General features: G+C 46.6%; 1 protein-coding gene across 7 annotated transcripts in view; it reads right to left on the reverse strand.

The window, feature by feature from the left end:
- The window catches only part of SERGEF (secretion regulating guanine nucleotide exchange factor), a 219,416-nt gene extending 209,424 nt beyond the window's left edge, over positions 1 to 9,992 (reverse strand). For 6 of the 7 annotated variants that reach the window (XR_005375800.1, XM_038569188.1, XM_038569186.1 and 3 more), the window contains exons 1-4: positions 9,868 to 9,992; positions 6,082 to 6,217; positions 4,571 to 4,726; positions 2,795 to 2,889 (exon numbers count right to left, since the gene is read on the reverse strand). Coding sequence is in view for 6 of the 7 variants with exons in the window: in XM_038569188.1 (XP_038425116.1) it covers positions 2,795 to 2,889; positions 4,571 to 4,726; positions 6,082 to 6,217; positions 9,868 to 9,927 (447 nt within the window). In the remaining variant the exon portion in view is untranslated. The remainder of the gene's footprint in view (positions 1 to 2,794; positions 2,890 to 4,570; positions 4,727 to 6,081; positions 6,218 to 9,867) is intronic. The other variant, XM_038569187.1, reaches the window with a different exon arrangement.
- Positions 9,993 to 13,524: the final 3,532 nt, after the last annotated feature.

Raw genomic sequence — 13,524 nt, forward strand, 5'->3', positions numbered from 1 at the left:
ATTTTTTTCTTAAAAAAAAAAAAAAACTAAAGGGTTTTACATGTAAATTCAATCTCTTCAATATCTTCATCTCACTTCCATTCCTTCCTCTCCATCCCCACTGCCACTGCTTTAGTCTGGATGAGAATTCACCTCTTGTCTAGATTATTAGCAAGGGTGCCCTGTTCACTCCACCCCACATTACCCCTTCTGGCGCCTTCCTAACACGCTGTTCTTACAATCTGCCCTACAGTACCTCCCTGATTGTCCCCTCCCCACTGGCACTTCTACCATTTCCTTCTATTCCAATTATACTAAACTGCTCGCCATATCCGAAATCCTGATATTTTATGCTTCTACACCTTTCCTTACAGTCCCTTCTGTCTGGAATGTTCTTTTTATACCTACTCTATGCATCTTCTCTCAAGCCAGGTAAACTTCTACACTCAACATAAGCCTATCTCACTCCACCTCCCTCTAGAATGAGTTAAATATTCCCTCCTTTGAGGCTATCCCTGTATCCACCAGTTTCAACATGGCAATGCATTTAGGTGTTTCTATATCTAACACGTACCACTAAGACTAAGGCTGGATTGCACTCACCTCTTTCCCCACGGCCTAAACACATATACAATGGTTGTTGTTACTAAATAAATGAATGAACTTATATTATATTTCATTCTGGCACATTCCTCCCATTGCTGGAGAGGATACAAATGTTTTCACCTCCTGACTCTGTCATCCAACATATTTTAACTATTGTTCCCTTCTGTCTTCTTTAATCATGTGACCTCAGCTAAATTAATTATAACTTATGTAAGTTCTTAAAAAGCCATCTATTTGGCAACTGTAACACTTCCTACAACAGGGACCATAGAGTCTAGATTTCTGTGCATACCATGTGCTACAGACTGAATGTTTGTTTTCCCCTGAAATTCATATATTGAAACCTATTACCCAATGTGATAGTATTTGGAAATGAGGTCTTCTGGAGGTGATTAGGTCATGAGAATGGAGCCCTCATGAAGGATTAATACCTTATAAAAGGGGCCTAAGAGAGCTCCTTCATCCAGCAAAATGAATGTCTATGAACAAGGAAGCAAGTCCTCACCAGACACCAAATCTGCCAATGCCTTGATCTTGAACTTCCCAGCCTCCAGAAATATGAAAAATAAATGTTTGTTGTTGAAGCCACCCCAGTCTACGGTATTTTTGTTAAGCAGCCTAAACACACTAAAACAGGGACACCTGGGTGGCTCAGCAGTTGAGCGTCTGCCTCTGGCTCAGAATGTGATCCCGGAGTCCAGGGATCGAGTCCCACATCAGGATCTCTGCATGGAGCCTGCTTCTCCCTCTGCCTATGTCTCTGCCTCTCCCTCTCTCTCTCTCTCTCTCTCTCTGTGTCTCTCATGAATAAATAAATAAAATCTTTAAACACACACACACACACTAAAACACTACAGAGATCATGACCTCAAATAATACCCCACAGAGCAGCAATCATAATTCAGCAACATGACAGGAACAGACCAACCCCTCTCCATGAAAACAGATCTCCCACTCTGAGTCAGAGTTTAAGAAAATTAGCTGGATGTGAGCAGCTGAGGTGGTGAAACTGATTTTTTTTTTTTTGAAACTGATTTTTAGATCCCAGTATATTTCTTTTACAATTCCACAGTCCTATCACGACCATTTACCATATAAACTTCACGAAAATGTGTGTATTTTCAGTTTGAGGCAGTGGAAAGAGCTCTGAACTAGGGCCAGGAGTCCCGTCTAGCACCTGTGCTGTCCGGGCCGAAGCCACGAGCTACATGAGCTACTGAACAAGCGAAATGTCACTAGATGACTCGGCTGAACTGAGACGCCCTCTGAGTAGAAAACCTACACCAGAGTTCAACTTGTATGGAATAGAGAACATAAAGTATCTCATTAGGAAATGTTAACATTAGTGACACATTAAATGAAATAATAATAGTTTGAATACATTGGATTAACTTAAAAGTCATTAAAATTAATTTTGCCTACGCACAAGGTGAATGAAACTTAAAAACATCATGTGAGATGAGAGAAGCCAGACACAAAAAGCCACATATTGTATGATTCCATTTATGTGAAATGCCCACAACAGGCAGATCCAGAGACAGATGACTGGTCGTCAGGGGCCAGGCGAGGGCGGAAAAGGAAGTAATTGCCTTTGGGTACACAGTTTCTTTCCTGCTGATGAGAATGTTCTAAAATTAGATAATGCTGATGGCTGCACGTCTATATGATATATGAAAAACCACTGAATTATACATTTTTAAAGGGTAAATTCTATGGCATGTGAATTACTTCTCAATAAACCTGTTATTTTAAAAATTAATTTCACATTTTTCTCTTTACTCTTTAAATGGTGCTATTAAAAAATTCTAAATTACCTGTGTGATTCCCATCACATTTTTATCAGGCACTCCTGCCCTACCGTTTGCTGAGCTTAGTGTCTTTAGGTGAGTCCCTTCTATCTGGATTTATTTCTAACCTAGTTCCCATTATCCCTAATTTTAGAATTCTAAAATGTCATTAATGTCTTGGTAATATATATTACCTTCATTGTTTTATTTCACAAAAATTTATAACGTGTATAAGGACTAACAGAGGTTTTTCACTCATAACCTCCATCCCCCCAACTTAATTTTTCCCAGAAGAATCTTGGTTTTTCAACTTAAATTCTGACTAGCCCATGGGTTTTGGGGGACCCAGCCAGTCTCCTACTCTGGGGAGGGAAATGCTTTAATAGGACGTGGGTCAGCTACATATTAGGTGCTGGCCTTACCTCAATGGCCTGGGGAACCACACATCTTCGAGGGCCTTGAGGAACTCCTAACTGGCCAAAGGAATTGGATCCACATGACAGAACTTGACCACTTTCTGCAAAATTCAAATGCGTAAATCATAATCTAAGAAGTTATCTGTGACCAGTGGGTAAATGCTGACAGATGGGAAGAGCAAAGGGAATGAAAGGAGGAAGTGGGGCCTGTAATTCAGCACATTCAAACCACAGTCCCTGCTTTTATTATTCTTCGAGGAATAACAATACGAGGCACTGGGCTAGTTTTACATATTCTCCATCACGCTACCTAATTAATGGCAGCTTATGTGTGTAGAACATGAGCCCACTGCCCGGGGGGCTGGGATGGGAAGATACTCCCTACTTTTCGTATTTCCATGCATCATCATTTTCATTATTTTAACACTTCAGGCCTCTCTCCCTGCTCCTTCCCGTGCTCACTGCTTTCCAGGGGAAAAGGGATAACCTAATAAATTGATGAGTTTTGGAGAAGGAACAGGCCATGTGTGGCTTGGCACCTTCCTCTCAGGTACTCTGGACTGATGCATAGTGAGTGTTTCCCCTACAGAAATAACCTAGTGCTTGCAGCGTAAGTCTGGCTCAGAGGAGTGTTGTAGAACCACCTAGCCTGACCATTAACTCTGTCTTCCAGTGAAAAGCCAATAGTGTGATCTCCAGCTGTCTGACTGCTCTCCACCTTTCCCACAATAGGTTCCAAAAGTGAACAGGAAACAGGGTGTTATCCACTGACACCCTAAAATCCCAACACAGTCCACGAAAAGCACTTCAGAAAGGACAGCTATTATTTAGTTATTACTACTAAATTCAGCTACTAAATTACACAGAACCCCTTAACAGAAGAGATGGTGATGCCTGAGCAGGGTTCTAAAGAAGGGATAAGAGTTCATCAGATAGACAAAAGGGGCTATACCAGAGAACAATGTTCTGCATGATATTTCTAGGAAGTATGGGGAGCATGGAAAATAAAAGACAAGGTAACAACAGGGATAGGTAGGGAACAATAACTGAAGCCATGTGCTAAAAGTTTGGGAATCTGAGCTTTGCACATGAGAATCCACAAGGGTATGCTGGGGAAGGATATGGCCATAAGATGCCCTTGCCAGAGGTCTACGTCAAAGAGGGAATCTAGTCAGAAACTATAGATGGTCTTTTCCATCGAGAATGGCAAGCTTGGCAGGGCAAAACTACTTCCAGGGAGAAGTCAGCTGACGAAAAGAAACTATTGCTAGCTGCTCCCAAGAGCAGTATCCTATTAACCCTTTGGCCATATCCCTCTGCATTCTGTTCTGCTATCTAGCTTTGCAAAGACCAAACAGTTCTGGCCAATCATATATTTTTTTTAAATCCTTCACTGGGGAAATCCTGCCACTACTGTTGTACGACCTCTGATTTCCTCATACTTTCCCAACACATTCCTCCATGAGCAACCCCCTTAGCCAGTAAGACTGACCAGCTAGCCCAGGCACACAGCTATCCTGAATTTCTGGGACAGGGGTAGCTACCAAAGGTGATCTAGTTTATTCCCCAGTCTCTGTGATTCGGCACATTCAAACCAGCTCAAAATTTTGCTGTTCAAACTCTTCTTGCAAAAGGCACCTACAGACTTCCTTGACAACCAGAGAGAAATTTCTATGTGTGTTTACATATAAAGAGGCTTTCACTTAATCAGTATCACCACCATCAAGCTCTTCTCACCCAATGCCTTTGCGGTGATAAAGATTTACCCAGAAGTGAACTCACCTGTGAGAATAATGGTAAAATCCCAGCCACAGGCCACCTGTTGGATAGGACAGCCAAGGAGGGATCTGCAGGAGGTAAAATACAGAACATCCTCTGTGTGACCAAGTCCCAGTTGCCCATCTTTGTTCAAGCCACAAACAAAAAGGCTTCCTCCATCTGCAGAAAGCAAAGGCTTTGGTGATAGTGTACACAGAAGAAATTACAGCTGTCAAAGCGAGAAAAAAGATTTCATTAATTAGCTGCAGTCACAAACCCAGCAAGTCTTCCCACTCATATTAACAAGCCACGGATGTTAATGTGCACTGGCCCAAGGTGCTCAAATCTAGTACCTACCTGGGACACTCCAAGTCCTAGATCAGTGGCCAATCACCAAATTGAGCATACACTATAACAAGAAAAGCCGACATTTATTTAGAATTTAGAATGTACCAGGTATTGTAAGAGCTTTATCTGTGGGGCCGATTTATCCTTTAGGTACAGTGCCTATGGCCCACAATACTTTTAGGGGCCCACAAAAATGTTTTAATTTTACATTCTTTTAAAATAAGAAAAGTAATAAATGTGATAATAATGAACATACAATGCTAAATCTAGCCAGGGTTAGACTAATCTTTATATCAACACGGTTGTAAACAGAATTCTTAGTATTTCCTTATGGAGGAAGGGGTCGACAAAGGCAAAAGTGTCAAGGACTCATGACAGTCATAATCCAGCCTTGCCACTCACTGACTCTCTTCATCCAGCATTATTTCCCCCATGGAGCAGAGGGGAAACTGGCACAGAGGAATTAATATGCTCAAGGCCACACAGCTAATAATAGAACCAGGATTTGAACCCAGGCAGTGGATTCCAGAACTCATGTTCTTAACCAAGATGCAATATGCCCTCTTTTGCAATATCATGGCACCTACAGTACGTGTTAAGTACTATCATAGATACTGCGAAGGAAATTAAGGAAAACACAAAGTTTGCTCTCAAGGAATATTCAATCAAATTGCAAAGACTTATAAACTCAAAAGTTAAATAGCAATATTGGTATAAAATGTCATATATTTGTTGCAACTCTGCCACTAATGTGTCTTGTAACCTTAAGCAGCCGGTTTTCTTCTCCGAGCCTCATTTGCATAAATGGGGGTGGGGAGCCTAGAAGATCTCTGAAGGCCTTTCAACTCCAACAACCTAGAATTCTCTAATGGTAACTTGGCTCTTTCACAAATATGTTTTCCTCTGAAAAACACAAAAGGCTGAAAAATGGCAACATAACACGATAGTGGGAAATGTCTAAATAAGAAATGTCCAGGGACGCCTGGGTGGCTCGGTGTTTGAGCGTCTGCCTTTGGCTCAGGGCATGATCCCAGGGTCCTGGGATCAAGTCCCACATGCGGCTCCCCACAGGGAGCTTGCTTCTCCCTCTGCCTGTGTCTCTGCCTCTCTCTGTGTGTCTCTCATGAATAAATAAATAAAATCTTTAAAAAAAAAGAAAAGAAACGTCTACACCAGAAGGATGTTACCTGTGACAACAGCAGAGTGGCCCCCTCCTCCCGTGATCCTCCTGATACACTCAGGTTTACAGAAGTCATCCAGTTGCTGGGGCAAAAGTACATCTTCCTTATGGCCAAGGCCAAGTTGCCCGTAGCTATTTGCACCCTAGGGATAAAATAAGGCAAGGATGAAAGAGTCCAGGAACCACAATTGTCGCCATGCATTCAGCTGTCCCTGTCCTTCTCATCCTGACATGCCTCTCAGAGCCTGTAACAGAAGAGATTTCATAAGCTCATTCTTAAGAGGTTTTTATATGCAACCCATACTTCGATGGGGGCTCCATTCCCAGAACACCACAATTTCCATGTGAGAAGAGCCCTTAGTATCCACTACTTATCCAAAGATACTCCTCGCCTTCTCTTTCCAATGCTCGCCCACCTGTGTCACCTTTGGGAGACAGTATGGGAGTTCCTTCTGATAAAAGCTATTCTCTAGGGAGGCTAAGAAAAGAAGTAAGGAGGGGAAATGGAAAGAAAGTGGGTGGGAAAGCCACTGGCCTTGTCCCTTCTCCTCCTGCCCTCATTGAGAAAACTGGCAATGACTTCTGTAATCAAAGTTGGCTGAGGGCCTTGTGCCTCCAGCTGGGCACCTCATTGTTATTTCATTGTGCAGCGAAGGAGGCTGGCAATGATCTCTGAGGGCCTTTCCAAGTATAGTGTTCTCTGACACTAAGATTCACGTGGTGAGATTCCTGTAAGGGAACAGATTTCCCCTTGGTGGGCAATATGTCCATCTTTGTTATTATGAAATAAAGGTCCAGAATGTCTAATCCAAAACCCTTGCAGCCAGATGTATTTCAGATTCAGAATTTTATAGGCTTCAGAAAAGTAATACCGTATATAAATCATATACACTGCTGCAAGGTTCAGGAGCAGCATCCCCGTAAGCAAAATGCTATTATTTCTGCAGTAAGAAGAACAAATACAGTAAGTGGGCAAAGACTATAAATAGCATTATGTCAGGGCAGCTTTGGGTTTTCAGAGGTTTTTTTGTATTCAAAATCGAAGATAAAGAATTGTAGACCCACAGGGAATCTTTAGATATCAGAAATCCTTATAATTCCTCCAAGTATCTACTACTCCTGGCCGGTTCTTCCTAGAAATGAGTAGTCAAACCGTCCAACCGTGTTTGTTTTTTAAGGCACCTGAATGAGGAAAAATGATTTAAAAATAACTACCCCAAATCCATCCCTACATACAAATTTCTGCCTCTCTGGTCTATTTCACAGCTGTGCTGGGCTGCAAGGACTCCAAGCTGGAAGAACAAGCCACAGCAGAGGCACAGGTCCCAGAGGCCTTCAGGGGCAGTATTAGCTGCCAATTACTGAGGGCTTCGCCAAGGCATGGCGTTCCAACAGAGGGGATGGACATTATCGCTCTCGTTTTACAGATGAAGAAACTAAGGCTCAGAGAGGTTAAGGAACTTCCCATAGTCACCTAGCTAGGAAGGCAATAAGTCAGATATGCCCTGTTCCTGTCACTATAGTATACTGGGTCTCTAAGGATATATGGTGAACTTCAGAGCTGACCCGGCAAGAGGCTAACTATATAATTGCATCTACAGTAACATCTTCATCACTTTATCCCCCTTTTTTTCTGCTTTTTCTTCATAGCACTCCCTGGCATGACATTTGCTTATTCTTCACTGTCTACCTCCCCTACTAAAAAGTAAACTCAGTGAGGCAGGAACTTCGTTTTGTTCACTAACATCTTCCCTGTATATGAAACTGTGCCGGCTCAGAGAAGGTGTATATATATTTTATAGTGACTCTCATGAATGAATATAAGATCTGATGAGGCCCTACCTAGGAAAGATGAAAGGAAAGATGTGCACACTGTGGGGTACACATGCACAGTGTGTCTCCGTCAGCCCTGAGGTCTCTCTGCGGCTGCCCCATTAGCAGGACTGCAGACTGCTGACCACAAAGTGAGAGAGATAGGGGCGCTTGGGGCTCAAGTTATGGCACTCAATTTCTGTAATGCAGCAAGAGGCCCAAAATCCAGGATAAAGCAAAACAAAGGAAAACTTAATACAATACGTTACAGCTATATTTGCCTCCTTTCCTTACAAACCATTTAGACATATCACACACACACACTAAGGAGGTAAATTTCCCTGTTCTGGACTGAAGTGTGCTCCTCTAAAATTAATTTGTTGAATTAATTTTGCTCCTATCAGCCTCCAATACCTCAGAATGTGTCTGTATTTGGAGACAGGGCCTCTTAAAAGATAATTAAAGTTAAATGAGGTCATAAAGTTAGGGCTCTAATCCAACATAAGAAGAGACATGGGGATGCTCTCACACAGAGAAAAAAGCCACATGAGGACAGAGCGAGGAGGCAGCCATCTGCAGGCCAAAGGAAGAGGCCCTCAGAAGAAAGTTAACCTGCTGACACCTTGCTCTTCTGGCCTCCAGAACTGTAAGGAAATAAAATTCTATTTTTTAAGACCTCCTAGTCTGCGGCATATTTTTCTATGGCAGCCCTAGCAAACGAATACACTCCTCCTCCAGGCAGATTGTGTAGCAGGAAGGCCATCAGGCCTCCGAGCTGTTGACAAGGCCATATCTGACATGCAGACCCCAGTCTCCCACCTGGGAAAAGCCAGAACCAGCAGGCGCCCCAGGTACACATTCAATTCCCAAATCCACCCCCAGCTCAAGGGTCACCTGCAAGATGGTACTCAGACAGCCAGAAGACCTCAGGCCACACCACCACCTTCCTCCTGCTCGTCTGTAGCCTTACATTCAACAAGTGCTGCCTGGTGCTGATGATCACCTTTTGTGACTAGTCAATACATGTTGCTATAGGTATTAGTAATATAGGTACTATCGGTTTATTACATAGTAATATAGGTATTACACTGGGTCTTTCACTTTTGTGTTTTCCCCAAAAGACCAGCACGTAGCTAGGAGCCCAAAAGGGTCTTATTCATTCATTCGTCAACAAATCCGTGCAATCCGTGCGAGGCACCATGAACAAGACAGGCACAATACCCACCCTTAAGACGCTTACATTCTAGCCAAGGAGGCTGACAATTAACAAATTCTGCATTTTATTGCAGTTGTGATATGAGCGGTGAAGAACTACAAGGCACTCCGTCTGCTTAGGGCCACGCACCCGCCTGCAGAACACTCGTGGGCAGCGACCGTTCTCTCCTAGCCAGGACACACAGAGATGACCCCGTGTCTCGGGGCCTCGGACCAGCCAAACCCCGGCGCAGACGCCCACGTCCCCAGTACAGGCAAGATGCGGCCACGGAAGCAAATCAGCAAACATGCAGGATCTGCGCCTTGTGCACGGCCCGCCAGCACCGCAGGCCTCGCCTCCCAGGGTGCCCCCGCCAGGCCGGGGTGCGGCTGCGGAGGGGCCAGCATCCTCCGGGCCACCGGGCGGGGAGCGGCACAGGTGGCCCCACCGGGCTCCGGGACCGGGCGATGCCCCACGCCGCCGCGCCCGGCGCTCTCCGGGCCTCAGGGTCTCTCGCGGAACCGGACGCTCCGCCCAGGAGGCAGATGCCTCCCGCCGCGCCGCAGCCCCCTGGGTCCGGACCCCGCCGGCCCGCAGGCCCCCCGGCACCCGGGGAGCCCCCCTCCCACCCTCGGCCGCCAAGGCCCCCGCCCTCGGCCCTGCAGCCCAGAGCCCCGCGGGGAGCCCCGCCGCCCAGCCCGAGGCCGCCCACGCCGCGGCCGCCCGCCTGCAGCGCCCCCCGCGCCGCCTCAGCCCCAGGCCCGGCCCGCGGGCGGAGTCACGTACCCAGGCGAGGAGCGCGGCCGCCGCGGGGGCCGCCCCGGAGGCGCTCGGCTCGCGCTCCATGTGGGGATGCTCGGCCGGCGCTTCCGGGAGGGGTCGGGCCGGGGCCCGCGGGGCGGGGTTAGGGATCGGGCGGGCGGGCCCGGGGCGGAGCCTGCGGCGAAGCGGGGCCCTCTGGGGCGGGGTTAGGGACCCGGAGGGGCGGGCCGGGGGGGGCGGGGTTAGGGACCCGGAGGGGCGGGCCGGGGGGGGCGGGGTTAGGGACCCGGAGGGGCGGGTCCGGGGGCGGAGCCTGCGGCGAAGGCGTGGCCCCTGTCGGGAGGGGTTAGTGATTGGCTGGAGCCGGCACGGGGGCGGGGTCTGTGACGGGGGTGGAGCTGGCGCTGGGCGGGGTCTGCGTGGGGGCGGGGCCGACTCTGGGGAGCGGGCTGCGGGGGCGGAGCAGGGGAGGGGTCTGCGTGGGGGCGGGGTCTGTGGGGGCGGGGCCATCGCTGGGGCGCGGTCTGCAGGTGGCGGGGGCGGAGCAGGGGGAGGGGGAGGACCAGGGGAGCGGGCGCGGGTGTCTGGAGCCTCCTCTCGGCGCCGGGCTCGGGCGCGCTCTGAGCGTCCCCGCCTCCGCCCCCGCAGCCTTGCAGTGCCGGGTACTCCTCCCTCCCGCGGCTCGCGCTATTTTTAGTAACATACGAGTGCACTACGCTCCTTCTCGTTTTTTATCTCCTTGGAGTCCCTCGACTGCCGGCGGGGGGGGGGCTGGCAGGGCGGAGATTGATTGTATCACCAGTTGTCGGGAGAGAAATTGAGGCTGAGAGCGGACGGGGTAGAAAGGGTCCTGCCCCAGGGTCTTAGCCGAGCAGCTTGCCCTTGGATCTGCTTTGGGGGCGCCTTTGCAAAATCTGAGAAAGCTGGCTAAGCGAGTGTGCAGGAACTTACTCCTCGGGACACTGAACCGAGGAGGCTGGTTCTCATGGATTCCTGCAGGGCCAGCCTCCTAACCCTCGGCGCTCAGAGCACGGTCCTGCCCTGATTCTGATCTTCGATACCGGGTAATTTTCACCCAACAAAGGTTTTCATTTAAAATGGCTTTTCTTTTTTTTTTTTTTTTTTTTAAGATTCCATTCATTCATTCATGAGACACGGGAGGCGGGGGGGGCAGAGACACAGGCTCCCTGCACGCAGCCTGAGGCAGGACTCGATCCCTTGACTCCAGGATCACGCCCTGGGCCAAAGGCAGGCGCTAAACCGCTGAGCCACCCAGGAATCCCCTAAAATGGCTTTTATCACACACTCCCAAACGCTGCTGGTGAGAGCTAAGTAAGTACAATTTTCCTGAAGTAAAGTGTGGCAATGAGTATTAGGAACATGAAGATAGGTAAATAGATATTTACCCAGTAGATTCCACATCTGTTCATTTGTCACAAGAAAATAATCAGAGCCGTGCACAAAGACTTATTCCGCAAAGTATTCATTATGGGATTGTATGTGATAGGAAAGAACTTTATTCCCTGAGAGTCCAAAAATAAATTGCTTAAATTGTGGCATGGCCATACAGTGGAATACTAGGCTGCTATCTAAAAAATATGTTTTGGAAGATATTAAGTAAGGGAAGTGTGTATGACATAAAAGTGACTATTATAGTAATTTTCCACACACAACACAAACACCTGTACTCAGGGTGGTGGATTACAGCTGACTTTTATTTTCTTTCCGGTTCTTTCACTCCAACTATTCCTTGGTGTTTCTGCCTGTAAGACCACTTGAGGGCAGCACCTCACTTTTCCCTCTCCAGCCTGGGGCATCTTGAGGACATCCGTGGCCATGTTAAGAAAAATACAAACTTGTGGAAGAGGTGTCTAGAAACCAGGGTATGACTTCCAGTCTACGAAAAAGGGTTGGAGAGGCTGAGAGAATTCTTATAGGATATGGGGACCGTTGTCAATGGGCTGTAAGCACCACCCATCTCATGTCTCAGGAAAGGCTTGCTGCTGGAGACCACTTAGAGAGCTTGGTATGTATGTATCTCTACAGACTGGGGCCTGAGCGGGCTGTTGATTCATCCTGAGAAATTCAATGGCTTGTGGCCAGAGAGCTGAGCAAAGAAAGAGAGATCCATTTGGAGAGGTCTTTCATGCCCAGAGTATCTCCCACGCAGCAATTTGGCCAGAGGATGGCTTAGACCCTGTCCAGTAAAATTTCTGGAAGGGTGAAGTGACACCCCAGTGGAGTTGACCACTATATTCCTAGAGTGAGGGAGAGGAATTCGACATCCCAGTCACATCAAGAGATCCCAAAAAATAAGAAGATGGGAAGTTCCTCCAAAACACCCCCAGAGAATGAGTCAGCACTAAATACTCACCAAGTACAGAAAGCACTGATGCCAACTTACAACAGTATCAGACCAAACAGAACTTTCTACTCATTGTCTCTCCTCCCCACCACCGTTCCCAAACCGTGGAGGAGCCAGAGGCATTCTAGTGAGTGGGCACAGAGGAACAAGAGAGAGAAAATTAGAAGGTAAGGGCTGAGAATGAGCAGAAAATTCAAGGCTAGGACCTGAGATTACAGCCAAAGGGGCAAGGAGGAAATACCCAGAGTCAGTCTCAATAGAGAGAGAACCTGGAAGAGTACAGTTGTCCTCCAATTCTACCCCTTGGATGCACATACATCTATACTTCAGCTAACTTACAGTTATATTATTATATCTTTTAATACAATTTCTTGGAAGTGTTGAGTTGTTGCCACTACTTCAACTACGTACGTGCCACTATGTAGCTCTTCCCATTAGCAGCCTGTTTGAGTTGCAGCTCTTGAATGAGGCTAAACTATTTTATGCTATCACTTTTAGATGCCTTGTTTCCCAGTAAGAAGAAAATATAAAGTACTTTGGATCCATATAGACTCTATCTATGTGCCACACAAGTTAGGAAATGTTTTCCATTAGATTATCTTATTTTATAGATGAAAAACTGAGGTTCAAAGAAGTTAAATAATTTACTCCAAAATCAGATTTCTTCCTTTGATAAAGATTAGCTAGCTGCAGACCAAACATCTCACAAAAACTAGAAAAGCCAGTGGATAGTATTTTAAAAATATGTTTCAAGTCATTGGAGAACTATGAAAGTGGCCAGAACCTGAAGGGCCAAGAGATAGAAGCTGAGAGATTATATTTGGCACTGCTTTTCCACTTGAAGTATTTGCTAATTAGCAAGCAGTGACTTGGAGGCTAAGAAACTGGGCAGCTGCAGCTGAGAAACTGAGAAGCTGAACAGCTCTTTCAGTAATCATATAGGGGTGGAGAGAATGACAGAAAGAGGGGACAAAGGTAGTAATCCAGGGTCCCCAAGAAGAAGCCCCAGTACACACCCATAGGTAATCCTTTGGGATCCCTAAAGCACTGCACCCTGAGAATAGAGGTGAACTGGAAATAGAACAGCCCTCACAGACACTGATGCTCAGCTTCAAATTGGCCTAATCCCTAACTAGACTAAGATCTTCCCATGCCATCTTCATCCAGAAGCTATGGGGGATCCCAGATCAGGACAGTGATTATAGTAATGATTCTTTACATATGGACACATTTCTTTTTACAATGTCCTTTTGCAGCATAGTTCCTCCAATAACCCAATGAAATAGATTTAGCTCATTACAAAGATGAGGAACACA

Source organism: Canis lupus, chromosome 21 (genome assembly GCF_011100685.1).
Source record: "Canis lupus familiaris isolate Mischka breed German Shepherd chromosome 21, alternate assembly UU_Cfam_GSD_1.0, whole genome shotgun sequence".
Lineage (NCBI taxonomy): Eukaryota > Metazoa > Chordata > Mammalia > Carnivora > Canidae > Canis > Canis lupus.